General features: G+C 50.0%; 1 protein-coding gene across 1 annotated transcript in view; it reads left to right on the forward strand.

Moving 5' to 3' along the window:
* The first annotated feature begins 4,446 nt into the window (after nucleotides 1-4,446).
* Nucleotides 4,447-27,482, forward strand: part of eif2ak3 (eukaryotic translation initiation factor 2-alpha kinase 3) — a 78,608-nt gene continuing 55,572 nt past the window's right edge. Inside the window, exon 1 of the mRNA XM_031787622.1 lies at nucleotides 4,447-5,084. Coding sequence (XP_031643482.1) covers nucleotides 4,765-5,084 — 320 coding nt within the window. The 5' untranslated portion in view covers nucleotides 4,447-4,764. The remainder of the gene's footprint in view (nucleotides 5,085-27,482) is intronic.

A 27,482-nucleotide genomic window follows, 5' to 3' on the forward strand; every position in this document is an offset into this window, starting at 1 on the left:
CACTGTATTAACCATCTGTATGAACCATCTGTATGAGGTTGTCATCTGTTTGTTAGATTGCCACTGTATTAACCATCTGTATGAACCATCTGTATGAGGTTGTCATCTGTTTGTTAGATTGCCACTGTAATAACCATCTGTATGAGGTTGTCATCTGTTTGTTAGATTGCCACGGTATTTACCATCTGTATGAGGTTGTCATTTGTTTGTTTGTCTTTCCTGGATAAATTGGATCACCTCAAAGATGATGTTGACAAGACAGACATGGGACCCGCCCTAAACAATGGAAATACACACATGTAGGCATCTCAACCTGACCCTGTGCCAAAGAACTCCAAGGTAACCTGTCTAAATGACTGCCACTCACATCTGCAGCCATGAAATGCTTTGAAAGGCTCAACAACACCATCATCCCATAAACCCTAGACCCACTCCAATTCATCATCCCGACAACCTATAGGGAGGATGTCATTGACCGGACAGTGTTGTGCCAGGACAACAACCTCTCCCCCAACGTCAGCAAGACAAAGGAGCTGATCATGGACTACAGGGAAAAGGAGGGCTGAACACGCCCCCATTCACATCGACGGTGCTGCAGTGGAACTTGTCGAGAGTTTCAAGATCCTTGGTCTCCACATCACCAACAAACTAACATGGTCCAAACACACCAAGAGAGTTGTGAAGATGACACGACAACGCCTCTTCCCCCTCAGTAGACTGAACAGATTTGTCATGGGCCCTCATATCTTCAAAAGGTTATACAGCTGCACCATTGAGAGCATCTTGACTGGCTGCATCACCGCCTGGTATGGCAACTGCTCAGCATCCGATCGTAAGGCGCTACATGGGGTAGTGCGTACAGTCCACTACATCACTGGGGCCAAGCTTTTTTAATTTTAAATTTTCTAATTGAACCTTTTTTTAACTTGGCAAGTCAGTTAAGAAAAAATTCTTATTTACAACTACGGCCTATCAAAAGTCCTCCTGCGGGGACTGGGCTGGGATTATAAATGATACGTTTAAATATAGGACAAAACATACATCACGACAAGACAGACCTAAGACAGCAACATAGCATGGTAGCAACACAACATGACAACAACATGGTAGCAACACAACATGACAACAACATGGTAGCAACACAACATGACAACAACATGGTAGCAACACAACATGACAACAACATGGTAGCAACACAACATGACAACAACATGGTAGCAACACAACATGACAACAACATGGTAGCAACACAACATGACAACAACATGGTAGCAACACAACATGACAACAACATGGTAGCAACACAACATGACAACAACATGGATGAAACACAACATGACAACAACATGGTAGCAACACAACATGACAACAACATGGTAGCAACACAACATGACAACAACATGGATGAAACACAACATGACAACAACAAGGTAGCAACACAACATGACAACAACATGGATGAAACACAACATGACAACAACATGGTAGCAACACAACATGACAACAACATGGTAGCAACACAACATGACAACAACATGGTAGCAACACAACATGACAACAACATGGATGAAACACAACATGACAACAACAAGGTAGCAACACAACATGACAACAACATGGATGAAACACAACATGACAACAACATGGTAGCAACACAACATGACAACAACATGGATGAAACACAACATGACAACAACATGGATGAAACACAACATGACAACAACATGGTAGCAACACAACATGACAACAACATGGATGAAACACAACATGACAACAACATGGATGAAACACAACATGACAACAACATGGTAGCAACACAACATGGCAACAACATGGTAGCAACACAACATGACAACAACATGGCAGCAACACAACATGACAACAACATGGTAGCAACACAACATGACAACATGGTAGCAACACAACATGACAACAACATGGTAGCAACACAACATGACAACAACATGGATGAAACACAACATGGCAACAGCACAACATGGAGCAACACAAAACATGGTACATACATTATTGGGGACAGACAACAGCACAAAGGGCAAGAAAGTAGAGACAACAATACATCACGTGAAGCAGCCACAACTGTCAGTAAGTGTCCATGATTGAGTCTTTCAATGAGATGGAGATAAAACTGTCCAGTTTGAGTGTTTGTTGCAGCTTGCTCCAGTCGCTAGCTGCAGCGAACTGAAAAGAGGAGCGACACAGGGATGTGTGTGCTTTGGGGACCTTTAACAGAATGTGACTGGCAGAATGGGTGTTGTATGTGGAGGATGAGGGCTGCAGTAGATATCTCAGATAGGGGTGGGTGACGCCTGACAGGGAGCTTCCTGCCATCCAGGACCTATATACCAGGCGGTGTCAGAGGGCCCCCCAAAAATGTCAAAGACTCCAGTCACCCTAGTTGTAGACTGTTCTCTCTGCTACCGCACGGCAAGCGGTACCGGAGCACCAAGTCTAGGACCAAAAGGCTCCTTAATAATAATAAAAAATAAGTTGTACTTTTATTTAACTAGGCAAGTCAATTAAGAACAAATTCTATTTACAATGATGGCCTACCCAGGCCAAACCCAGACGACACTGGGCCAATTGTGCGCCACCCAATCACAGCTGGATGTGATGCAGCCTGGATTTGAACCAGGTACTGCAGTGTTTTAGACCACTGCGCCAATCCAGAAGTTTAACAGCTTCTACCCCCAAGCCATAAAACTGCTGAACAATTAATCAAATGACGCTCCTCCCTTTTGTTTTTACACTGCTGCTACTCTGTTTATCTATGCAGTGTCACTTTAGCCTACATACATATTACCTCGACTAACCTGTACATAGCCTCGTTATTGTTATTGCATTTTTTTGTTGTTTATTTAGTAAATATTTTCTTAACTCCATTTCTTTGAGTGTATTGTTGGTTAACGGCCTGTTAGTAAGCATTAACACGGTAAAGTCAACACCTGTTGTATTCGACGAATGTGACAATTACAAATGAGATTTGATTTGAAAAGCGTCACGTAGCAAAATAGCAATTCAAGTTTTTGTTGTCCGAATTGGACACTCAATAGCTACGTTTCCATTAAACGTGTCCAGTGATTTTTGTTGTTGTCGAGATTTATCAAGTTTGCATAGAAAATAGACGCGGACAATTGCCCGCTAGGTTGCGTTTCCATTTAACAATCTTGAATCAATAAAAAATAGCTGGACGTAATGGCATACACCTAAAACGGAAAACCAAGTGTGAAGAAAGTGAAGTTAGTGGTTGAAGTGTTTTCATGACCTATTTAGGAAAATTGCGTAAAAATAAATGCGTGACAGCCTGTATGCCTTCCCACCTACCGGTTTCATGTCTCCGGTAGCCGGTGAAAGACAGCATGGATACAATACAATACTTGACTAATATTGACCATATTCTAATCATTCTCATGTGCCGAAGCATCGCCACGGTCCCTGCTGTAATTTACAGTCCAGTAGATCTGATATAATTGGGTGGTGAAACTTGCCAGCCAACTAGAAAAGGAAGGCGAAGCAATTCAGGCGTTCTTGAAAGTCAGGACAATCCTTGTCCATCAAATAAAGATGATTTTTATAGTTGTAAAAATGTATTTTAGAATTAAATGTGGAGTGGAGTTTCTAGTTACGTGATAACCTTCATACTGTACTTTCAAACATTTTCGGCAATCATCATTTATTAGAAAAACACCGTTTGTCATTTGTCTCAAAGTTTGACTAAATAAAAATCCACTCCTGTCAAATGGATACACATACAGGTCTCCTATCTGCCGTTTCTTTCCATTACACATGTCGCAATGTTTATTTAGCGACATTGTTTTTGTCGAATACATATGGGTCAATGGAAACCTGCCATACAAAAAAAATCCTAACATAGTGGGTTTATTTTCGCCTCTTCCTCTCTGATCATTTTGTTGAGTTCAGAAGACTGCGGTGGCTGCAGTATCTCGTGATAAAACCGGAAGAGGAAACTTAGCGTTTACAGTCCGGCCACGTTGATCTTTCCATCTCGTCCCAGTTTCACTGCTCGTTCGCTGCCTTCTAATCCGCCTATTTAAATGCCACCGTAGCAACGACGGTGATTGACAGCTGGACATATCCACTTGGGGACCTCACTATCTTTCGCGGTCGTGTAAACCAACCAATATCTTTCTCCTGACTTCACAGAGCATTTCTATTGGTCCAGCGATTACTATTTTAACCAATGATGTTTTAACCAGAGGACGCGCCACTAGAAACCTTCTGACGTCACCCGGTGCTTTCCCTTGTGGTGGCCGTGAGGGCGCATGCGTAGACTCTACCTTGATTTTTGACGGATAGGCGCTTGTCCAATCAGGTTCAGTGTTTGGGGGGGGCCGGTCCGGACCACGGAAATGTTTTTTGAGCGACAAAGGTTTCGTGCAATCGGGTTCTGCTTAGTACGCGACTTGTGCAGATTGATGGTGCAGGTGTGCAATCGGCTTTCTATGCTTGTCATTTTCTGTTTAGTTGCTACTTGCCTGTCCTATTGCTGTGTGGAGACGGGGAGGGAGCAGCGTTACTAAGGCCAGTCTTGTGTCAGGTATAAGGGAATAACAGTATGGTGCCGTAACGGTGGTTTGTTTACCTAGCGAAGGAAATGACTTCGAAGAAAGAACAACTGTTATCTACATTTACTTGTACAAAACCTACTCTGCTATTTTTAATTTTTTACTTTTACTCTGGGCTTGGCATGTAAATAGTCTATGTACTGATGTGCCATTGTTACAAATGGAAAGGGAGTTTCACTTTGGGAACGTGAGCATATCCCTAGTGCTCATGTTGTTTTTGAGGGCTCTGACTGGGACGTCTCCAACTCTAAGCTTTACCTCCGGGAGAGAGCCTCAAACCGCAGCCGCTCTGGGGTCACACAGAGCCGGGGAAGATGGAAACGAAGGGGTGTTGGTGGAACGGGGCTTGGAAAGTATCGGCGGTCCTCTTCCGGGTGTTATCGGAGACGTGACCGTGGAGGATCATGATGATGAGAGCGGGGCGACCGGGAACGGAGAGGAGTCGTACGGAGAAAGTGACGGAAACATCAGACCGAAACGGTGAGAACCATGTTTAGTACTTAACAACTTATAGCGGTTTGTGGTGAGACCACTGCAACTGGCAAACTGTTGAAACCACAATGATTTCCCAACGAGGTGGTTCATCAACTCAGACAGTTATTGTCTTGTTCTGTTGCAATGGTCGCCTGCTCCCAGTTTGAGAGGAGGGGGAGACAATTGGTGCGCAAACAATGTAACTAAACAGTTCTTTACTCGCAAGTTGGTTTTTCTTTCTTTCTGTTGGATGTAATAGCTACGAACTCGTTCTCAGTAATCTTTGGTACATTGTTCTCTTAATAGTGATCACTCATAACGTTTATGTGGCAAATGTATTTGAAAATGAAGTGATTTGTTGCTTTGCATCTGTTGATTCTGCTGAGTGCAGCAACAGAGCGAGAGCTGTCATCAAACCCAAAGTGTCACACGCTCTGTTATTCTCCAACCCTCTTCCATCATTAAAGTGCATCTGGCTGGCACCCGGACAAACCACTGGGCAAGAACTGGTTGAATCACGTTGTTTCCACGTAATTTCAACCCCTCCAAATCTATGTGAGGACTTTGAATCAACGTGGAAAACGAATTGGATTTACAAAAAGGGCATTTTGTAATATTTTCACCCCAAAACATTGTTTACCCCTTTTTCTCCCCAATGTCGTCGTTTCCAATTGGTAGTTACAGTCTTGTCCCATCGCTGCAACTCCCGTACGGACTCGGGAGATGCGAAGGTCGAGAGCCATGCCTCCTCTGAAACACGACCCTGCCAAGCCGCACTGCTTCTTGACACACTGCTCGCTTAACCCGGAAGCCAGCCGCACCAATGTGTCAGAGGAAACACCTTCCAGCTGGTGACTGAAGTCAGCTAGCCGGTGCCCGGCCGCCACGTGTCGCTAGGGTGCGATGGGACAAGGAAATCCTGGCCGGCCAAAGCCTCCCTTAACCTGAAACGACGCTGGGCCAATTGTGCGCCGCCTCTTGGGTCTCCCAATCATGTGACACAGCCTGGGATCGAACCCGGGTCTGTAGTGATGCCTCAAGCACTGCAACGCAGTGCCTTAGACCGCTGCGCCACTCGGGAGTTTTCACCCAACTTTTAACCTTAATCCAATGACGCAGTGAAATGTTTTGTTGAATGCACGTTAGTTGACAACACAACCCAAATGTAAATCCAAACTAGACATTGAACTGACATCTGCCCAGTGGGAAGCGACAGTCACTTTACAGAATGGACTGTTCTTTGGTTAATGTATAGCTTGAACCAGTATCTGGGCAGAGGAGAGGATATCATGAGATCTCATCTATACACAGTTAGCTGCAATACATTGTCCCATTAGGGCGGCGCACAATTGGCCCAGCCTCGTACATATTAGGGGAGGGTTTGGCCGCGGTAGGTCGTCATTGTGAATTAAGAATTTGTTCTTAACTGACTTGCCTAGAGAAATAAATAAAATGACACTTGCAGAGTTGTCAAAGTTTTATGTCAAAATACCGTTGTTAGATTACTCACTAAATATGGAGTTTCGCTGGGCAATAAATAATTTACTGCCCTTACGTCCGGTATTTACTACCAAAAAACACCTAAATATGAATGTACATGTCCACTAGGTCAATAACAATATATATTGTGTAGTGGACATGGCAGGAGGATTTGGTCAAAAACAATACATAGATAATTGTACATTTTTATTTAGATGTTTTTGGGAAGTACAGTACTGATCAAAAGGTACCTCCTCCTACCTCCTCCTACCTCCTCCTACCTCCTCCTACCTCCTCATTCCACGGTTCTTTATTTGGACTGTTTTCTACATTGTAGAATAATAGTGAAGACTTCAAAACTATGAAATGACACATATGGAATCATGTAGTAACCAAACAAAGTGTTCAACAAATCTAAATATATTTTATATTTGAGATTCTTCAAAGTAGCCTTGATGACAGCTTTTGCACACTCTTGGTATTCTCTAAACCAGCTTCATGAGGTAGTCACCTGGAATGCATTTCAATTAACAGGTGTGCCTTGTTAAAAGTTAATATGTGGAATTTCTTTCCTTCTTAATTTGTTTGAGCCAATCAGAACACTCTTGGCATATATGTGTGTGTGTGTGTATATATATATATATATATATATGTGTATATATATGTATGTGTATATATGTGTATATATATGTATGTGTATATATGTGTATATATATGTATGTGTATATATGTGTATATATATGTATGTGTATATATGTGTATGTGTATATATATGTATGTGTATATATGTGTATGTGTATATATATGTATGTGTATGTGTATATATATGTATGTGTATATGTGTATGTGTATATATATGTATGTATATATATGTATGTGTATATATATGTATGTATATATATGTATGTGTATATATGTGTATATATATGTATGTGTATATATGTGTATATATATGTGTATATATATGTATGTGTATATATGTGTATATATATGTATGTGTATATATGTGTATATATATGTATGTGTATGTATGTGTATATATATGTATGTGTATGTATGTGTATATATATGTATGTGTATATATGTGTATGTGTATATATATGTATGTGTATGTGTATATATATGTATGTGTATATATGTGTATGTGTATATATATGTATGTATATATATGTATGTATATATATGTATGTGTATATATATGTATGTATATATATGTATGTGTATATATGTGTATATATATGTATGTGTATATATGTGTATATATATGTATGTGTATATATGTGTATATATATGTATGTGTATATATGTGTATATATATGTATGTGTATATATATATATGTGTGTGTATATATGTGTGTGTGTGTGTGTGTGTATATATATATATATATATGTGTGTGTGTGTGTGTGTGTGTGTGTGTGTATATATATATATATATATATGTGTGTGTGTATATATATCTATATATATCTATATATATCACACGTGTGCGCATGCATACACTGAGTGTATGCATTAGGAACAGCTGCTCTTTCCATGACATAGACTGACCAGGTGAATTCAGGTGAAAGCTTTGATCCCATATTGATGTCACTTGTTAAAGCCACATCAATCAGTGTAGATGAAAGGGGAGCAGACAGGTTAAAGAAGGTCTTTTAAGCCTTGAGACATGGATTGTGTGTGTGTGCCATTCAGAGGGTGAATGGGGAAGACAACATATGTAAGTGCCTTTGAACAGGGTATGGTAGTAGGTGCCAGGAGCACCGGTTTGAGTGTGTGAATAACTGCAACACTGCTGAGTTTTTCACACTCAACAGTTTCCTGTGTGTATCAAGAATGGTCCACACCCAAAGGACATCCAGCCAACTTGACAAAACTGCGGGAAGCATTGGAGTCAACATGGGCCAGCTTCCCTGTGGAACGCTTTCGACACCTTGTAGAGTCCATGACCCAATGAATTGAGGCTGTTCTGAGGGCAAAAGGGGGTTTAACCTCAATATTAGGAAGGTGTTCCTAATGTTTTGTGCACTCAGTGTCTAATCTGGACTCTGACATTATATTTGAATTATGTGCCTATTGTTTTCTAGGTATTATTATCACTGTTGGAAACACAAGCATTTCACTGCACCTGTGATAACATCTACAAATCTGTGTGCATCCTAAAGAACACAGTTGATAGGATATACACCCTAAAGAGCACAGTTGATAGGCTATACACCCTCAGGTCTGTCCGTCTGCTCACCGTCAGGTCTGTCCGTCTGCTCACCGTCAGGTCTGTCCGTCTGCTCACCGTCAGGTCTGTCCGTCTGCTCACCGTCAGGTCTGTCCGTGTGCTCACCGTCAGGTCTGTCCGTCTGCTCACCGTCAGGTCTGTCCGTGTGCTCACCGTCAGGTCTGTCCGTCTGCTCACCGTCAGGTCTGTCCGTGTGCTCACCGTCAGGTCTGTCCGTCTGCTCACCGTCAGGTCTGTCCGTCTGCTCACCGTCAGGTCTGTCCGTCAGGTCTGTCCGTGTGCTCACCGTCAGGTCTGTCCGTCAGGTCTGTCCGTGTGCTCACCGTCGGGTCTGTCCGTGTGCTCACCGTCGGGTCTGTCCGCCTGTTCACCGTCGGGTCTGTCCGCCTGCTCACCGTCAGGTCTGTCCATCTGCTCACCGTCGGGTCTGTCCGCCTGTTCACCGTCAGGTCTGTCCGTCTGCTCACCATCAGGTCTGTCCGTCTGCTCACCGTCAGGTCTGTCCGTCTGCTCACCGTCAGGTCTGTCCGTCTGCTCACCGTCAGGTCTGTCCGTCTGCTCACCGTCAGGTCTGTCCGTCTGCTCACCGTCAGGTCTGTCCGTCTGCTCACCGTCAGGTCTGTCCGTGTGCTCACCGTCAGGTCTGTCCGTCTGCTCACCGTCAGGTCTGTCCGTCTGCTCACCGTCAGGTCTGTCCGTGTGCTCACCGTCAGGTCTGTCCGTCTGCTCACCGTCAGGTCTGTCCGTCTGCTCACCGTCAGGTCTGTCCGTCAGGTCTGTCCGTGTGCTCACCGTCAGGTCTGTCCGTCAGGTCTGTCCGTGTGCTCACCGTCGGGTCTGTCCGTGTGCTCACCGTCGGGTCTGTCCGCCTGTTCACCGTCGGGTCTGTCCGCCTGCTCACCGTCAGGTCTGTCCATCTGCTCACCGTCGGGTCTGTCCGCCTGTTCACCGTCAGGTCTGTCCGCCTGCTCACCGTCAGGTCTGTCTGTCTGCTCACCGTCAGGTCTGTCCGTCTGCTCACCGTCAGGTCTGTCCGTCTGCTCACCGTCAGGTCTGTCCGTCTGCTCACCATCAGGTCTGTCCGTCTGCTCACCGTCAGGTCTGTCCGTCTGCTCACCGTCAGGTCTGTCCGTCTGCTCACCGTCAGGTCTGTCCGTCTGCTCACCGTCAGGTCTGTCCGTCTGCTCACCGTCAGGTCTGTCCGTCTGCTCACCGTCAGGTCTGTCCGTGTGCTCACCGTCAGGTCTGTCCGTCTGCTCAGCGTCAGGTCTGTCCGTCTGCTCACCGTCAGGTCTGTCCGTGTGCTCACCGTCAGGTCTGTCCGTCTGCTCACCGTCAGGTCTGTCCGTCTGCTCACCGTCAGGTCTGTCCGTCTGCTCACCGTCAGGTCTGTCCGTCAGGTCTGTCCGTGTGCTCACCGTCAGGTCTGTCCGTCAGGTCTGTCCGTGTGCTCACCGTCGGGTCTGTCCGTGTGCTCACCGTCGGGTCTGTCCGCCTGTTCACCGTCGGGTCTGTCCGCCTGCTCACCGTCAGGTCTGTCCATCTGCTCACCGTCGGGTCTGTCCGCCTGTTCACCGTCAGGTCTGTCCGCCTGCTCACCGTCAGGTCTGTCCGTCTGCTCACCGTCAGGTCTGTCCGTCTGCTCACCGTCAGGTCTGTCCGTCTGCTCACCGTCAGGTCTGTCCGTCTGCTCACCGTCAGGTCTGTCCGTGTGCTCACCGTCAGGTCTGTCCGTCTGCTCACCGTCAGGTCTGTCCGTGTGCTCACCGTCAGGTCTGTCCGTCTGCTCACCGTCAGGTCTGTCCGTCTGCTCACCGTCAGGTCTGTCCGTCAGGTCTGTCCGTGTGCTCACCGTCGGGTCTGTCCGTGTGCTCACCGTCGGGTCTGTCCGCCTGTTCACCGTCGGGTCTGTCCGCCTGCTCACCGTCAGGTCTGTCCATCTGCTCACCGTCGGGTCTGTCCGCCTGTTCACCGTCAGCTCTGTCCGTGTGCTCACCGTCAGGTCTGTCCGTGTGCTCACCGTCAGGTCTGTCCATCTGCTCACCGTCAGGTCTATCCATAGCCTACCAAGGCCTACATAATGTCTGTGACATCATTGCTTCAGTCCTTGTTTATGCCACAGGGCTAAATAGTTTTAATGTTTCCAAATAGTAGGAACCACTTTGTGGGCTAAGCTGTTTCCACTGGGGCAGCTTTCTGTGATGCACCTTTCTTCTCCACAATGGATAATCACTTTTAAAACAAACAAGTCTTGGTGTTCCATAAACAACTAATATAACTAACTGATCTAAAATCCCTTGAAACACTTTACCCATCTCCCTCTTAATAAATATAAATTGTCCCTCTGTTGAGTAAACAACAAGCTACACACCATACTGTCGACGCTGAGTGGACTGAACCCACTGTCGACGCTGAGTGGACTGAACCCACTGTCGACGCTGAGTAGACTGAACCCACTGTCGACGCTGAGTGGACTGAACCCACTGTCGACGCTGAGTGGACTGAACCCACTGTAGACGCTGAGTAGACTGAACCCACTGTAGACGCTGAGTGGACTGAACCCACTGTCGACGCTGAGTGGACTGAACCCACTGTAGACGCTGAGTGGACTGAACCCACTGTCGACGCTGAGTGGACTGAACCCACTGTCGACGCTGAGTGGACTGAACCCACTGTAGACGCTGAGTGGACTGAACCCACTGTCGACGCTGAGTGGACTGAACCCACTGTCGACGCTGAGTGGACTGAACCCACTGTAGACGCTGAGTAGACTGAACCCACTGTAGACGCTGAGTGGACTGAACCCACTGTCGACGCTGAGTGGACTGAACCCACTGTAGACGCTGAGTAGACTGAACCCACTGTAGACGCTGAGTGGACTGAACCCACTGTAGACGCTGAGTAGACTGAACCCACTGTAGACGCTGAGTAGACTGAACCCACTGTAGACGCTGAGTGGACTGAACCCACTGTAGACGCTGAGTGGACTGAACCCACTGTAGACGCTGAGTGGACTGAACCCACTGTAGACGCTGAGTGGACTGAACCCACTGTAGACGCTGAGTAGACTGAACCCACTGTAGACGCTGAGTGGACTGAACCCACTGTAGACGCTGAGTGGACTGAACCCACTGTCGACGCTGAGTGGACTGAACCCACTGTCGACGCTGAGTGGACTGAACCCACTGTCGACGCTGAGTGGACTGAACCCACTGTAGACGCTGAGTGGACTGAACCCACTGTAGACGCTGAGTGGACTGAACCCACTGTCGACGCTGAGTGGACTGAACCCACTGTCGACGCTGAGTGGACTGAACCCACTGTCGACGCTGAGTGGACTGAACCCACTGTAGACGCTGAGTGGACTGAACCCACTGTAGACGCTGAGTGGACTGAACCCACTGTAGACGCTGAGTGGACTGAACCCACTGTAGACGCTGAGTGGACTGAACCCACTGTAGACGCTGAGTGGACTGAACCCACTGTAGACGCTGAGTGGACTGAACCCACTGTAGACGCTGAGTGGACTGAACCCACTGTCGACGCTGAGTGGACTGAACCCACTGTCGACGCTGAGTGGACTGAACCCACTGTAGACGCTGAGTGGACTGAACCCACTGTCGACGCTGAGTGGACTGAACCCACTGTCGACGCTGAGTGGACTGAACCCACTGTAGACGCTGAGTAGACTGAACCCACTGTAGACGCTGAGTGGACTGAACCCACTGTAGACGCTGAGTAGACTGAACCCACTGTAGACGCTGAGTAGACTGAACCCACTGTAGACGCTGAGTGGACTGAACCCACTGTAGACGCTGAGTGGACTGAACCCACTGTAGACGCTGAGTGGACTGAACCCACTGTAGACGCTGAGTGGACTGAACCCACTGTAGACGCTGAGTAGACTGAACCCACTGTAGACGCTGAGTGGACTGAACCCACTGTAGACGCTGAGTGGACTGAACCCACTGTCGACGCTGAGTGGACTGAACCCACTGTCGACGCTGAGTGGACTGAACCCACTGTCGACGCTGAGTGGACTGAACCCACTGTAGACGCTGAGTGGACTGAACCCACTGTAGACGCTGAGTGGACTGAACCCACTGTCGACGCTGAGTGGACTGAACCCACTGTCGACGCTGAGTGGACTGAACCCACTGTCGACGCTGAGTGGACTGAACCCACTGTAGACGCTGAGTGGACTGAACCCACTGTAGACGCTGAGTGGACTGAACCCACTGTAGACGCTGAGTGGACTGAACCCACTGTAGACGCTGAGTGGACTGAACCCACTGTAGACGCTGAGTGGACTGAACCCACTGTAGACGCTGAGTGGACTGAACCCACTGTAGACGCTGAGTGGACTGAACCCACTGTAGACGCTGAGTGGACTGAACCCACTGTAGACGCTGAGTGGACTGAACCCACTGTAGACGCTGAGTGGACTGAACCCACTGTAGACGCTGAGTGGACTGAACCCACTGTCGACGCTGAGTGGACTGAACCCACTGTCGACGCTGAGTGGACTGAACCCACTGTCGACGCTGAGTGGACTGAACCCACTGTAGACGCTGAGTGGACTGAACCCACTGTAGACGCTGAGTGGACTGAACCCACTGTCGACGCTGAGTGGACTGAACCCACTGTCGACGCTGAGTGGACTGAACCTACTGTAGACGCTGAGTGGACTGAACCCACTGTCGACGCTGAGTGGACTGAACCCACTGTCGACGCTGAGTGGACTGAACCCACTGTAGACGCTGAGTGGACTGAACCCACTGTCGACGCTGAGTGGACTGAACCCACTGTCGACGCTGAGTGGACTGAACCCACTGTAGACGCTGAGTGGACTGAACCCACTGTAGACGCTGAGTGGACTGAACCCACTGTAGACGCTGAGTGGACTGAACCCACTGTAGACGCTGAGTAGACTGAACCCACTGTAGACGCTGAGTGGACTGAACCCACTGTAGACGCTGAGTAGACTGAACCCACTGTAGACGCTGAGTAGACTGAACCCACTGTAGACGCTGAGTAGACTGAACCCACTGTAGACGCTGAGTAGACTGAACCCACTGTAGACGCTGAGTAGACTGAACCCACTGTAGACGCTGAGTAGACTGAACCCACTGTAGACGCTGAGTAGACTGAACCCACTGTAGACGCTGAGTAGACTGAACCCACTGTAGACGCTGAGTAGACTGAACCCACTGTAGACGCTGAGTAGGACTGAACCCACTGTAGACGCTGAGTGGACTGAACCCACTGTAGACGCTGAGTGGACTGAACCCACTGTAGACGCTGAGTGGACTGAACCCACTGTAGACGCTGAGTGGACTGAACCCACTGTCGACGCTGAGTGGACTGAACCCACTGTAGACGCTGAGTGGACTGAACCCACTGTAGACGCTGAGTGGACTGAACCCACTGTAGACGCTGAGTGGACTGAACCCACTGTAGACGCTGAGTGGACTGAACCCACTGTAGACGCTGAGTGGACTGAACCTACTGTAGACGCTGAGTGGACTGAACCCACTGTAGACGCTGAGTGGACTGAACCCACTGTAGACGCTGAGTGGACTGAACCTACTGTAGACGCTGAGTGGACTGAACCCACTGTAGACGCTGAGTGGACTGAACCCACTGTAGACGCTGAGTGGACTGAACCCACTGTAGACGCTGAGTGGACTGAACACACTGTAGACGCTGAGTGGACTGAACCCACTGTAGACGCTGAGTGGACTGAACCCACTGTAGACGCTGAGTGGACTGAACCCACTGTAGACGCTGAGTGGACTGAACCCACTGTAGACGCTGAGTGGACTGAACCCACTGTCGACGCTGAGTGGACTGAACCCACTGTAGACGCTGAGTGGACTGAACCCACTGTAGACGCTGAGTGGACTGAACCCACTGTAGACGCTGAGTGGACTGAACCCACTGTAGACGCTGAGTGGACTGAACCCACTGTCGACGCTGAGTGGACTGAACCCACTGTAGACGCTGAGTGGACTGAACCCACTGTAGACGCTGAGTGGACTGAACCCACTGTCGACGCTGAGTGGACTGAACCCACTGTAGACGCTGAGTGGACTGAACCCACTGTAGACGCTGAGTGGACTGAACCCACTGTAGACGCTGAGTGGACTGAACCCACTGTCGACGCTGAGTGGACTGAACCCACTGTCGACGCTGAGTGGACTGAACCCTACTGTAGACGCTGAGTGGACTGAACCCTACTGTAGACGCTGAGTGGACTGAACCCTACTGTAGACGCTGAGTGGACTGAACCCACTGTCGACGCTGAGTGGACTGAACCCACTGTCGACGCTGAGTGGACTGAACCCTACTGTAGACGCTGAGTGGACTGAACCCACTGTAGACGCTGAGTAGACTGAACCTACTGTAGACGCTGAGTAGACTGAACCTACTGTAGACGCTGAGTAGACTGAACCCACTGTAGACGCTGAGTAGACTGAACCCACTGTAGACGCTGAGTGGACTGAACCCACTGTCGACGCTGAGTGGACTGAACCCACTGTAGACGCTGAGTGGACTGAACCCACTGTAGACGCTGAGTAGACTGAACCCACTGTAGACGCTGAGTGGACTGAACCCACTGTCGACGCTGAGTGGACTGAACCCTACTGTAGACGCTGAGTGGACTGAACCCACTGTAGACGCTGAGTAGACTGAACCTACTGTAGACGCTGAGTAGACTGAACCTACTGTAGACGCTGAGTAGACTGAACCCACTGTAGACGCTGAGTGGACTGAACCCACTGTCGACGCTGAGTGGACTGAACCCACTGTCGACGCTGAGTGGACTGAACCCTACTGTAGACGCTGAGTGGACTGAACCCACTGTAGACGCTGAGTAGACTGAACCTACTGTAGACGCTGAGTAGACTGAACCTACTGTAGACGCTGAGTAGACTGAACCCACTGTAGACGCTGAGTAGACTGAACCCACTGTAGACGCTGAGTGGACTGAACCCACTGTCGACGCTGAGTGGACTGAACCCACTGTAGACGCTGAGTGGACTGAACCCACTGTAGACGCTGAGTGGACTGAACCCACTGTAGACGCTGAGTGGACTGAACACACTGTAGACGCTGAGTGGACTGAACCCACTGTAGACGCTGAGTGGACTGAACCCACTGTCGACGCTGAGTGGACTGAACCCACTGTAGACGCTGAGTGGACTGAACCCACTGTAGACGCTGAGTGGACTGAACCCACTGTAGACGCTGAGTGGACTGAACCCACTGTAGACGCTGAGTGGACTGAACCCACTGTAGACGCTGAGTGGACTGAACCCACTGTAGACGCTGAGTGGACTGAACCCACTGTCGACGCTGAGTGGACTGAACCCACTGTAGACGCTGAGTAGACTGAACCCACTGTAGACGCTGAGTGGACTGAACCCACTGTCGACGCTGAGTGGACTGAACCCACTGTAGACGCTGAGTGGACTGAAACCCACTGTAGACGCTGAGTGGACTGAACCCACTGTAGACGCTGAGTGGACTGAACCCACTGTAGACGCTGAGTGGACTGAACCCACTGTAGACGCTGAGTGGACTGAACCCACTGTAGACGCTGAGTGGACTGAACCCACTGTAGACGCTGAGTGGACTGAACCCACTGTAGACGCTGAGTGGACTGAACCCACTGTAGACGCTGAGTGGACTGAACCCACTGTAGACGCTGAGTGGACTGAACCCACTGTAGACGCTGAGTGGACTGAACCCACTGTAGACGCTGAGTGGACTGAACCCACTGTAGACGCTGAGTGGACTGAACCCACTGTAGACGCTGAGTGGACTGAACCCACTGTAGACGCTGAGTGGACTGAACCCACTGTAGACGCGAGTGGACTGAACCCACTGTCGACGCCGAGTGGACTGAACCCACTGTCGACGCCGAGTGGACTGAACCCACTGTCGACGCCGAGTGGACTGAACCCACTGTCGACGCCGAGTGGACTGAACCCACTGTCGACGCCGAGTGGACTGAACCCACTGTCGACGCCGAGTGGACTGAACCCACTGTCGACGCCGAGTGGACTGAACCCACTGTCGACGCCGAGTGGACTGAACCCACTGTCGACGCCGAGTGGACTGAACCCACTGTCGACGCCGAGTGGACTGAACCCACTGTCGACGCCGAGTGGACTGAACCCACTGTCGACGCCGAGTGGACTGAACCCACTGTCGACGCCGAGTGGACTGAACCCACTGTCGACGCCGAGTGGACTGAACCCACTGTCGACGCCGAGTGGACTGAACCCACTGTCGACGCCGAGTGGACTGAACCCACTGTCGACGCCGAGTGGACTGAACCCACTGTCGACGCTGAGTGGACTGAACCCACTGTCGACGCTGAGTGGACTGAACCCACTGTAGACGCTGAGTGGACTGAACCCACTGTAGACGCTGAGTGGACTGAACCCACTGTAGACGCTGAGTGGACTGAACCCACTGTAGACGCTGAGTGGACTGAACCCACTGTAGACGCTGAGTGGACTGAACCCACTGTAGACGCTGAGTGGACTGAACCCACTGTAGACGCTGAGTGGACTGAACCCACTGTAGACGCTGAGTGGACTGAACCCACTGTAGACGCTGAGTGGACTGAACCCACTGTAGACGCTGAGTGGACTGAACCCACTGTAGACGCTGAGTGGACTAACCCTACTGTAGACGCTGAGTGGACTAACCCTACTGTAGACGCTGAGTGGACTGAACCTACTGTAGACGCTGAGTGGACTGAACCTACTGTAGACGCTGAGTGGACTGAACCTACTGTAGTCGTTGAGTGGACTAACCCTACTGTAGATGCTGAGTGGACTAAACCTACTGTGGACTAACCCTACTGTAGACGCTGAGTGGACTAAACCTACTGTAGATGCTGAGTGGACTGAACCTACTGTAGATGCTGAGTGGACTGAACCTACTGTAGACGCTGAGTGGACTGAACCTACTGTAGACGCTGAGTGGACTGAACCTACTGTAGACGCTGAGTGGACTGAACCTACTGTAGACGCTGAGTGGACTGAACCTACTGTAGACGCTGAGTGGACTAACCCTACTGTAGACGCCGAGTGGACTAACCCTACTGTAGACGCCGAGTGGACTGAACCTACTGTAGACGCCGAGTGGACTGAACCTACTGTAGAAGCTGAGTGGACTAACCCTACTGTAGACGCTGAGTGGACTAACCCTACTGTAGACGCTGAGTGGACTAACCCTACTGTAGACGCTGAGTGGACTGAACCTACTGTAGACGCTGAGTGGACTGAACCTACTGTAGATGCTGAGTGGACTGAACCTACCGTAGACGCTGAGTGGACTGAACCCACTGTGGAATAAACCCACTGTAGACGCTGAGTGGACTGAACCCACTGTAGACGCTGAGTGGACTGAACCCACTGTAGACGCTGAGTGGACTGAACCTACTGAACCTGAACCTCCCCTAACCCGGACGACGCTGGGCCAAACCCTCCCCAAACGACGCTGGGCCAAACCCTCCCCAAACCCGGACGACGCTGGGCCAAACCCCGGACGACGCTGGGCCAAACCCTCCCCTAACCCGGACGACGCTGGGCCAAACCCCGGACGACGCTGGGCCAAACCCGGACGACGCTGGGCCAAACCCCGGACGACGCTGGGCCAAACCCGGACGACGCTGGGCCAAACCCCGGACGACGCTGGGCCAAACCCTCCGCTAACCCGGACGACGCTGGGCCAAACCCTCCCCAAACCTGGACGACGCTGGGCCAAACCCCAGACGACGCTGGGCCAAACCCTCCCCTAACCCGGACGACGCTGGGCCAAACCCCGGACGACGCTGGACCAAACCCGGACGACGCTGGGCCAAACCCCGGACGACGCTGGGCCAAACCCTCCCCTAACCTGGACGACGCTGGGCCAAACCCCGGACGACGCTGTGCCAAACCCTCCCCAAACCTGGACGATGCTGGGCCAAACCTTCCCCTCACCCGGACGACGCTGGGCCAAACCCCGGGCGACGCTGGGCCAAACCCCGGATGACGCTGGGCCAAACCCTCCCCTAACCCGGACGACGCTGGGCCAAACCCTCCCCTAACCCGGACGACGCTGGGCCAAACCCTCCCCTAACCCGGACGACGCTGGGCCAAACCCCGGACGACGCTGGGCCAAACCCTCCCCTAACCCGGACGACGCTGGGTCAATTGTGCACCGTCCTATGGGACTCCCGATCACGGCCGGTTGTGACAGTTGGGATCGAACCCGGTTCTGTAGTGACGCCTCTAGCACTGAGATGCAGGGCCTTAGACCGCTGCGCCACTTGGGAGGCCTCACAAATCCACATTCGAATTAAGAGGACCATCGCTCTCTCCCAAAAAGATTTGTTGGTGCATGAAACCAGTGAATCTAGATAAGCCTAAATGTACGCACAAGGATGTTGCATAAAGCTGATTCATTACACCTCAAGTCCACATTCTAAGGTGTGGGCTAGGCTGTATAATCCTACTGGACCGGCTATGTAAGCAGTTTGACTTGATAGTAGGTCTACCTGGCAACTGTAGGTCAAACACACCGTGTGGACAGGAGAGACCGTTGTGGTAGCAACACTGTTCAAAAGGCACTTTTGTAGAAACGTCCTGACAGAATCAGTCTGTCTGGGAGGATTGTTGTTTTTAATTCTCCTTTTTAATATTTGTATTGTCTGATATCTCTTTGCTCTTGAAGTCTCTTTCACAGGCTGTCCTAAGTAGGACCCTATTCCCTATATAGTGCCATTTGGGACATACACTGTTCTGTCTATCAGACCTATAAATAGCGTCAGCCCTCTATGGCGATCTCACTATGATCTGCAGTTTCTGGGCAGCTTACAGTTCTCAGAAGACTGAGAAAAGAAAGTCACCTCACTGGGCTGTGTTGCCATAGTTAAGGGGGTTGATTAGACTGGGCTGTGTTGCCATAGACTGGGCTGTGTTGCCATAGACTGGGCTGTGTTGCCATAGTTAAGGGGGTTGACTAGAATGGGCTGTGTTGCCATAGTTAAGGGGGTTGATTAGACTGGGCTGTGTTGCCATAGACTGGGCTGTGTTGCCATAGACTGGGCTGTGTTGCCATAGTTAAGGGGGTTGACTAGAATGGGCTGTGTTGCCATAGTTAAGGGGGTTGATTAGACTGGGCTGTGTTGCCATAGACTGGGCTGTGTTGCCATAGTTAAGGGGGTTGACTAGAATGGGCTGTGTTGCCATAGTTAAGGGGGTTGATTAGACTGGGCTGTGTTGCCATAGACTGGGCTGTGTTGCCATAGTTAAGGGGGTTGACTAGACTGGGCTGTGTTGCCATAGACTGGGCTGTGTTGCCATAGTTAAGGGGGTTGACTAAACTGGGCTGTGTTGCCATAGACTGGGCTGTGTTGTCATAGACTGGGCTGTGTTGCCATAGTTAAGGGGGTTGACTAGACTGGGCTGTGTTGCCATAGACTGGGCTGTGTTGCCATAGTTAACGGGGTTGACTAGACTGGGTTGTGTTGCCATAGACTGGGCTGTGTTGCCATAGTTAAGGGGGTTGCCATAGACTGGGCTGTGTTGCCATAGACTGGGCTGTGTTGCCATAGACTGGGCTGTGTTGCCATAGTTAAGGGGGTTGACTAGACTGGGCTGTGTTGCCATAGTTAAGGGGGTTGACTAGACTGGGCTGTGTTGCCATAGACTGGGCTGTGTTGCCATAGACTGGGCTGTGTTGCCATAGTTAAGGGGGTTGATTAGACTGGGCTGTGTTGCCATAGACTGGGCTGTGTTGCCATAGACTGGGCTGTGTTGCCATAGTTAAGGGGTTGATTAGACTGGGCTGTGTTGCCATAGACTGGGTTGTGTTGCCATAGACTGGGCTGTGTTGCCATAGACTGGGCTGTGTTGCTATAGACTGGGCTGTGTTGCCATAGACTGGGCTGTGTTGCCATAGACTGGGCTGTGTTGCCATAGTTAAGGGGGTTGACTAGACTGGGCTGTGTTGCCATAGACTGGGCTGTGTTGCCATAGTTAAGGGGGTTGATTAGACTGGGCTGTGTTGTCTTAGACTGGGCTGTGTTGTCTTAGACTGGGCTGTGTTGTCTTAGACTGGGCTGTGTTGTCTTAGACTGGGCTGTGTTGTCTTAGACTGGGCTGTGTTGTCTTAGACTGGGCTGTGTTGTCATAGACTGGGCTGTGTTGTCATAGACTGGGCTGTGTTGTCATAGACTGGGCTGTGTTGTCATAGACTGGGCTGTTTTGTCATAGACTGGGCTGTGTTGCCATAGACTGGGCTGTGTTGCCATAGACTGGGCTGTGTTGCCATAGACTGGGCTGTGTTGCCATAGTTAAGGGGGTTGACTAGACTGGGCTGTGTTGCCATAGACTGGGCTGTGTTGCCATAGTTAAGGGGGTTGATTAGACTGGGCTGTGTTGCCATAGACTGGGCTGTGTTGCCATAGACTGGGCTGTGTTGCCATAGTTAAGGGGGTTGACTAGACTGGGCTGTGTTGCCATAGTTAAGGGGGTTGATTAGACTGGGCTGTGTTGCCATAGACTGGGCTGTGTTGCCATAGACTGGGCTGTGTTGCCATAGTTAAGGGGGTTGATTAGACTGGGCTGTGTTGCCATAGTTAAGGGGGTTGATTAGACTGGGCTGTGTTGCCATAGACTGGGCTGTGTTGCCATAGTTAATGGGGTTGACTAGACTGGGCTGTGTTGCCATAGACTGGGCTGTGTTGCCATAGTTAAGGGGGTTGACTAGACTGGGCTGTGTTGCCATAGACTGGGCTGTGTTGCCATAGTTAAGGGGGTTGACTAAACTGGGCTGTGTTGCCATAGTTAAGGGGGTTGATTAGGCTGGGCTGTGTTGCCATAGTTAAGGGGGTTGATTAGACTGGGCTGTGTTGACATAGACTGGGCTGTGTTGCCATAGTTAAGGGGGTTGATTAGACTGGGCTGTTTTGTCTTAGACTGGGCTGTGTTGTCTTAGACTGGGCTGTGTTGTCTTAGACTGGGCTGTGTTGTCTTAGACTGGGCTGTGTTGTCATAGACTGGGCTGTGTTGTCATAGACTGGGCTGTGTTGTCATAGACTGGGCTGTTTTGTCATAGACTGGGCTGTGTTGCCATAGTTAATGGGGGTTGATTAGACTGGGCTGTGTTGTCATAGTTAAGGGGGTTGACTAGACTGGGCTGTGTTGTCATAGTTAAGGGGGTTGATTAGACTGGGCTGTGTTGCCATAGACTGGGCTGTGTTGCCATAGACTGGGCTGTGTTGCCATAGACTGGGCTGTGTTGTCATAGTTAAGGGGGTTGATTAGACCGGGCTGTGTTGCCATAGACTGGGCTGTGTTGCCATAGACTGGGCTGTGTTGTCATAGTTAAGGGGGTTGATTAGACTGGGCTGTGTTGTCATAGACTGGGCTGTGTTGCCATAGTTCAGGGGGTTGACTAGACTGGGCTGTGTTGCCATAGTTAATGGGGTTGACTAGACTGGGCTGTGTTGCCATAGACTGGGCTGTGTTGCCATAGTTAAGGGGGTTGACTAGACTGGGCTGTGTTGTCATAGTTAAGGGGGTTGATTAGACTGGGCTGTGTTGCCATAGACTGGGCTGTGTTGCCATAGTTAAGGGGGTTGACTAGACTGGGCTGTGTTGCCATAGTTAAGGGGGTTGATTAGACTGGGCTGTGTTGCCATATACTGGGCTGTGTTGCCATAGACTGGGCTGTGTTGCCATAGTTGAGGGGGTTGACTAGACTGGGCTGTGTTGCCATAGTTAAGTTCAAACCACTTTGAACGTTTGCTGTTTACATCTGAACATTGAGCTGTTTTAGAGCTGTGGTGGTAGGAGGACCCTGCTCCATAGGACTGTCAGGAGGTGTTGTTTTAGAGCTGTGGTGGTAGGAGGACCCTGCTCCATAGGACTGTCAGGAGGTGTTGTTTTAGAGCTGTGGTGGTAGGAGGACCCTGCTCCATAGGACTGTCAGGAGGTGTTGTTTTAGAGCTGTGGTGGTAGGAGGACCCTGCTCCATAGGACTGTCAGGAGGTGTTGGTTTAGAGCTGTGGTGGTAGGAGGACCCTGCTCCATAGGACTGTCAGGAGGTGTTGTTTTAGAGCTGTGGTGGTAGGAGGACCCTGCTCCATAGGACTGTCAGGAGGTGTTGTTTTAGAGCTGTGGTGGTAGGAGGACCCTGCTCCATAGGACTGTCAGGAGGTGTTGGTAGAGCTGTGGTGGTAGGAGGACCCTGCTCCATAGGACTGTCAGGAGGTGTTGGTTTAGAGCTGTGGTGGTAGGAGGACCCTGCTCCATAGGACTGTCAGGAGGTGTTGTTTTAGAGCTGTGGTGGTAGGAGGACCCTGCTCCATAGGACTGTCAGGAGGTGTTGGTTTAGAGCTGTGGTGGTAGGAGGACCCTGCTCCATAGGACTGTCAGGAGGTGTTGGTTTAGAGCTGTGGTGGTAGGAGGACCCTGCTCCCTAGGACTGTCAGGAGGTGTTGTTTTAGAGCTGTGGTGGTAGGAGGACCCTGCTCCATAGGACTGTCAGGAGGTGTTGGTTTAGAGCTGCTGTGGTAGGAGGACCCTGCTCCATAGGACTGTCAGGAGGTGTTGTTTTAGAGCTGTGGTGGTAGGAGGACCCTGCTCCATAGGACTGTCAGTAGGTGTTGTTTTAGAGCTGTGGTGGTAGGAGGACCCTGCTCCATAGGACTGTCAGGAGGTGTTGTTTTAGAGCTGTGGTGGTAGGAAGACCCTGCTCCATAGGACTGTCAGGAGGTGTTGGTAGAGCTGTGGTGGTAGGAGGACCCTGCTCCATAGGACTGTCAGGAGGTGTTGTTTTAGAGCTGTGGTGGTAGGAGGACCCTGCTCCATAGGACTGTCAGTAGGTGTTGGTTTAGAGGAACTCTGAGCCGCTGCCAGTAGCTGGCCGGCTCCTACAGCTTACTGCTTAGCAACAGCCAATCAGCCGGTCTGAGTTGGGGAAACTTGTTGGCCAATTACGTCGAATGACGGGGATAGTGCTTGAGTTGAGGAAGAACAGTAGGCAAGTGAAGGGGGTTGAGGAGAGAGGGGAGGAGGTTTGAGAGGAGAGGGGGTTTGAGAGGAGAGGAGGAGAGGGAGAGTTGGTTTAAGAGAAGAGTGGGAAGGAGGTTTGGGAGCAGAGGGGGTAAGGAGTTGAGGAGGGGAGATTTCATGTCATTGTTTTCTTTGTCTCACTAGATTGTCCTGTAACCGGGGAAATTGTCCTGTAACCGGGGAAATTGTCCTGTAACCGGGGAAATTGTCCTGTAACCGGGGAAATTGTCCTGTAACCGGGGAAATTGTCCTGTAACTGGGGAAATTGTTCTGTAACCGGGGAAATTGTTCTCTAACTGGGGAAATTGTTCTGTATCCGGGACGATTGTTGGTGTATAAATACAACTTCTGACCAAAATCAAGGTCCTGTCATGTCCTCTCTCTCGCAACTCCTCCACGAGGAGGCTCGCTGTCTTCTCTCTCGCAACTCCTCCATGAGGAGGCTCGCTGTCTTCTCTCTCCCAACTCCTCCGCGAGGAGGCTCGCTGTCTTCTCTCTCCCAACTCCTCCGCGAGGAGGCTCGCTGTCTTCTCTCTCCCAACTCCTCCGCGAGGAGGCTCGCTGTCTTCTCTCTCCCAACTCCTCCACGATGAGGCTTCTCTTAAGAAATAGTAGCATACTCAGCTGAGGAGAAAATATTGTTTTAAGTTGTAACTAAATTGTCATCTATAGTCATTGAATAGTTGTTTTCAGTAGTTTAGTTGTCAAGTTTATACTGTAACACATGAAGTAGCAGTCCTTGACATGGTTCTAAAACACACCCTAAAACAGTCTGTTCCAGTAGAACTATCACACCCTAAAACAGACTGTTCCAGTAGAACTATCACACCCTAAAACAGACTGTTCCAGTAGAACTATCACACCCTAAAACAGTATGTTCCAGTAGAACTATCACACCCTAAAACAGACTGTTCCAGTAGAACTATCACACCCTAAAACAGACTACTCCAGTTGAACTATCACACCCTAAAACAGTCTGTTCCAGTAGAACTATCACACCCTAAAACAGACTACTCCAGTTGAACCATCACACCCTAAAACAGACTGTTCCAGTAGAGCAGTCTGTTTTAGGGTGTGATAGTTCAACTGGAGTAGTCCGTTTTAGGGTGTGATAGTTCTACTGGAACATACTGTTTTAGGGTGTGATAGTTCAACCGGAGTACTCTGTTTTAGGGTGTGATGGTTCTACTGGAACAGACTACTCCAGTTGAACTAGTGCCAGTAATATCCTTATAACAGGTTGGACTGATGAATAATTCATGATCAATGACGGTGTTATTAAACTCTGCTGTTGAAGTACATTATTTCATTAATATATTAGTCGCTGTGGACCCATCCTGCACCACTGCAGTATTGGGTGGGGTAGAGGGGAAAGGTGGGGTAGGGGGAAAGGTGGGGTAGGCGATGGATGGAGGGAGGGAGGTAGACAGCAGGAGGGAGGGAAATGGAGGGAGGGAGGTAGACAGTCGTTAGGACCATGATGCCATGTTGTTCTGTACATCGCTCCTCACTGCTTAGCAACAACCAATCAGCACCACAGACCAAGACCAGGTACTGACAAATCAGTGGGCTGGAGCATGGTGCTACAGAGTTTGGATTTCACCACATGTGAGGAGAGTAGTGGAGAGAGGACAGGGGAGGAGAGAGATGGAGAGAGGACAGGGGAGGAGAGAGATGGAGAGAGGACAGGGGAGGAGAGAGATGGAGAGAGGATAGGGGAGGAGAGAGATGGAGAGAGGACAGGGGAGGAGAGAGGATAGGGGAGGAGAGAGATGGAGAGAGGACAGGGGAGGAGAGAGGACAGGGGAGGAGAGAGATGGAGAGAGGACAGGGGAGGAGAGAGATGGAGAGAGGACAGGGGAGGAGAGAGGAGAGTGATGGAGAGGACAGGAGAGGAGAGTGATGGAGAGGACAGGGGAGGAGAGTGATGGAGAGAGGACAGGGGAGGAGAGTGATGGAGAGAGGACAGGGGAGGAGAGTGATGGAGAGAGGACAGGGGAGGAGAGTGATAGAGAGAGGACAGGGGAGGAGAGTGATAGAGAGAGGACAGGGGAGGAGAGTGATCGAGAGGACAGGGGAGGAGAGTTATGGAGAGAGAGGACAGGGGAGGAGAGTGATAGAGAGAGGACAGGGGAGGAGAGTGATAGAGAGAGGACAGGGGAGGAGAGTGATGGAGAGAGAGGACAGGGGAGGAGAGTGATGGAGAGAGAGGACAGGGGAGGAGAGTGATGGAGAGAGAGGACAGGGGAGGAGAGTGATGGAGAGAGAGGACAGGGGAGGAGAGTGATAGAGCGGACAGGGGAGGAGAGTGATAGAGCGGACAGGGGAGGAGAGTGATAGAGCGGACAGGGGAGGAGAGTGATAGAGCGGACAGGGGAGGAGAGTGATAGAGAGGACAGGGGAGGAGAGTGATAGAGAGGACAGGGGAGGAGAGTGATGGTGAGAGGATAGGAGAGGAGAGTTCTCTCCTATCCTCTCTCGATCCCGCAGGTCAAGAAGCCGGATGTGGAGGTTCTGGGCTGGCGTAGTTACACGTGGTGTGTGGTTGTGAGGCCGGTTGGACGTTCTACCAAATTATCTAAAACAACTTTGGAGGTGGCTTATGGTAGAGAAATGTTCTCTGGCAACAGATCCGGGGGACATTCCTGCAGTCAGCATGACAATTGCACACTCCCTCAAAACTTGAGACATCTGTGGCATTGTGTTGTGTGACAAAACTGCACGTTTTAGAGTGGCCTTTTATTGTCCCCAGCACAAGGTGCACCTGTGTAATGATCATGCTGTTTAATCGGCAGGTAGCCTAGTGGTTAGAGCGTTGGGCCAGTAACTAAAAGGTTGCTAGATCAAATCCCCGTTCTGCCCTTGAACAAGGCAGTTAACCCACTGTTCCTAGGCCATCATTGTAAATAAGAATTTGTTCTTTAACTGACTTGCCTGGTTAAATAAAGGTGAAATAAATCAGCTTCTTGATATGCCACACCTGTCAGGTGGATGGATTATCTTTCGAAGGTGAAATGCTCACTAACAGGGATATAAACACATTTGTGCAAAACATTATAGAGCAATGAGCTTTTGTGTGTATGGAACATTTCTGGGGTCTTTTATTTCAGCTCATGAAACATGGGACCAACACTTTACATGTTGCATTTTATAATATTTGTTCAGTGTAGTTTTAGTGAGCTCTTTTTTTCTGCATTCTCTCTTGTCTCTCTCCTCTGGTCTCTCTCTCTGTCTCTCTCCTCTCTCATCTCTCTGTCTTCTCTCTCTCTCTCTCTCTCTCTCTCTCTCTCTCTCTCTCTCTCTCTCTCTCTCTCTCTATGTCCTTCTGTCTCTCTCTATGTCTCTGTCTCTCTCTCTCTCTCTCTCTCCTCTCTCTCTGTCTCTCTCTGTCTCTCCTCTATGTCTCTCTCCTCTCTCTCTCTCATACATCTCATCTCTCTTCTCTCTCTCTCTCTCTCTCTCTCTCTCTCTATGTCTCTGTCTCTGTCTCTCTCTATTCTCTGTCTCTCTCTCTTCTCCTCTCTCTTCTGTCTCATCTCTGTCTCTCTCTGTCTCTCTTCTGTCTCTCTCTCTTCTCTCTCTCTCTCTCTATGTCTCTCTCTCTCTCT

The sequence above is a fragment of the Oncorhynchus kisutch genome, linkage group LG14 (assembly GCF_002021735.2).
Source record: "Oncorhynchus kisutch isolate 150728-3 linkage group LG14, Okis_V2, whole genome shotgun sequence".
NCBI lineage: Eukaryota > Metazoa > Chordata > Actinopteri > Salmoniformes > Salmonidae > Oncorhynchus > Oncorhynchus kisutch.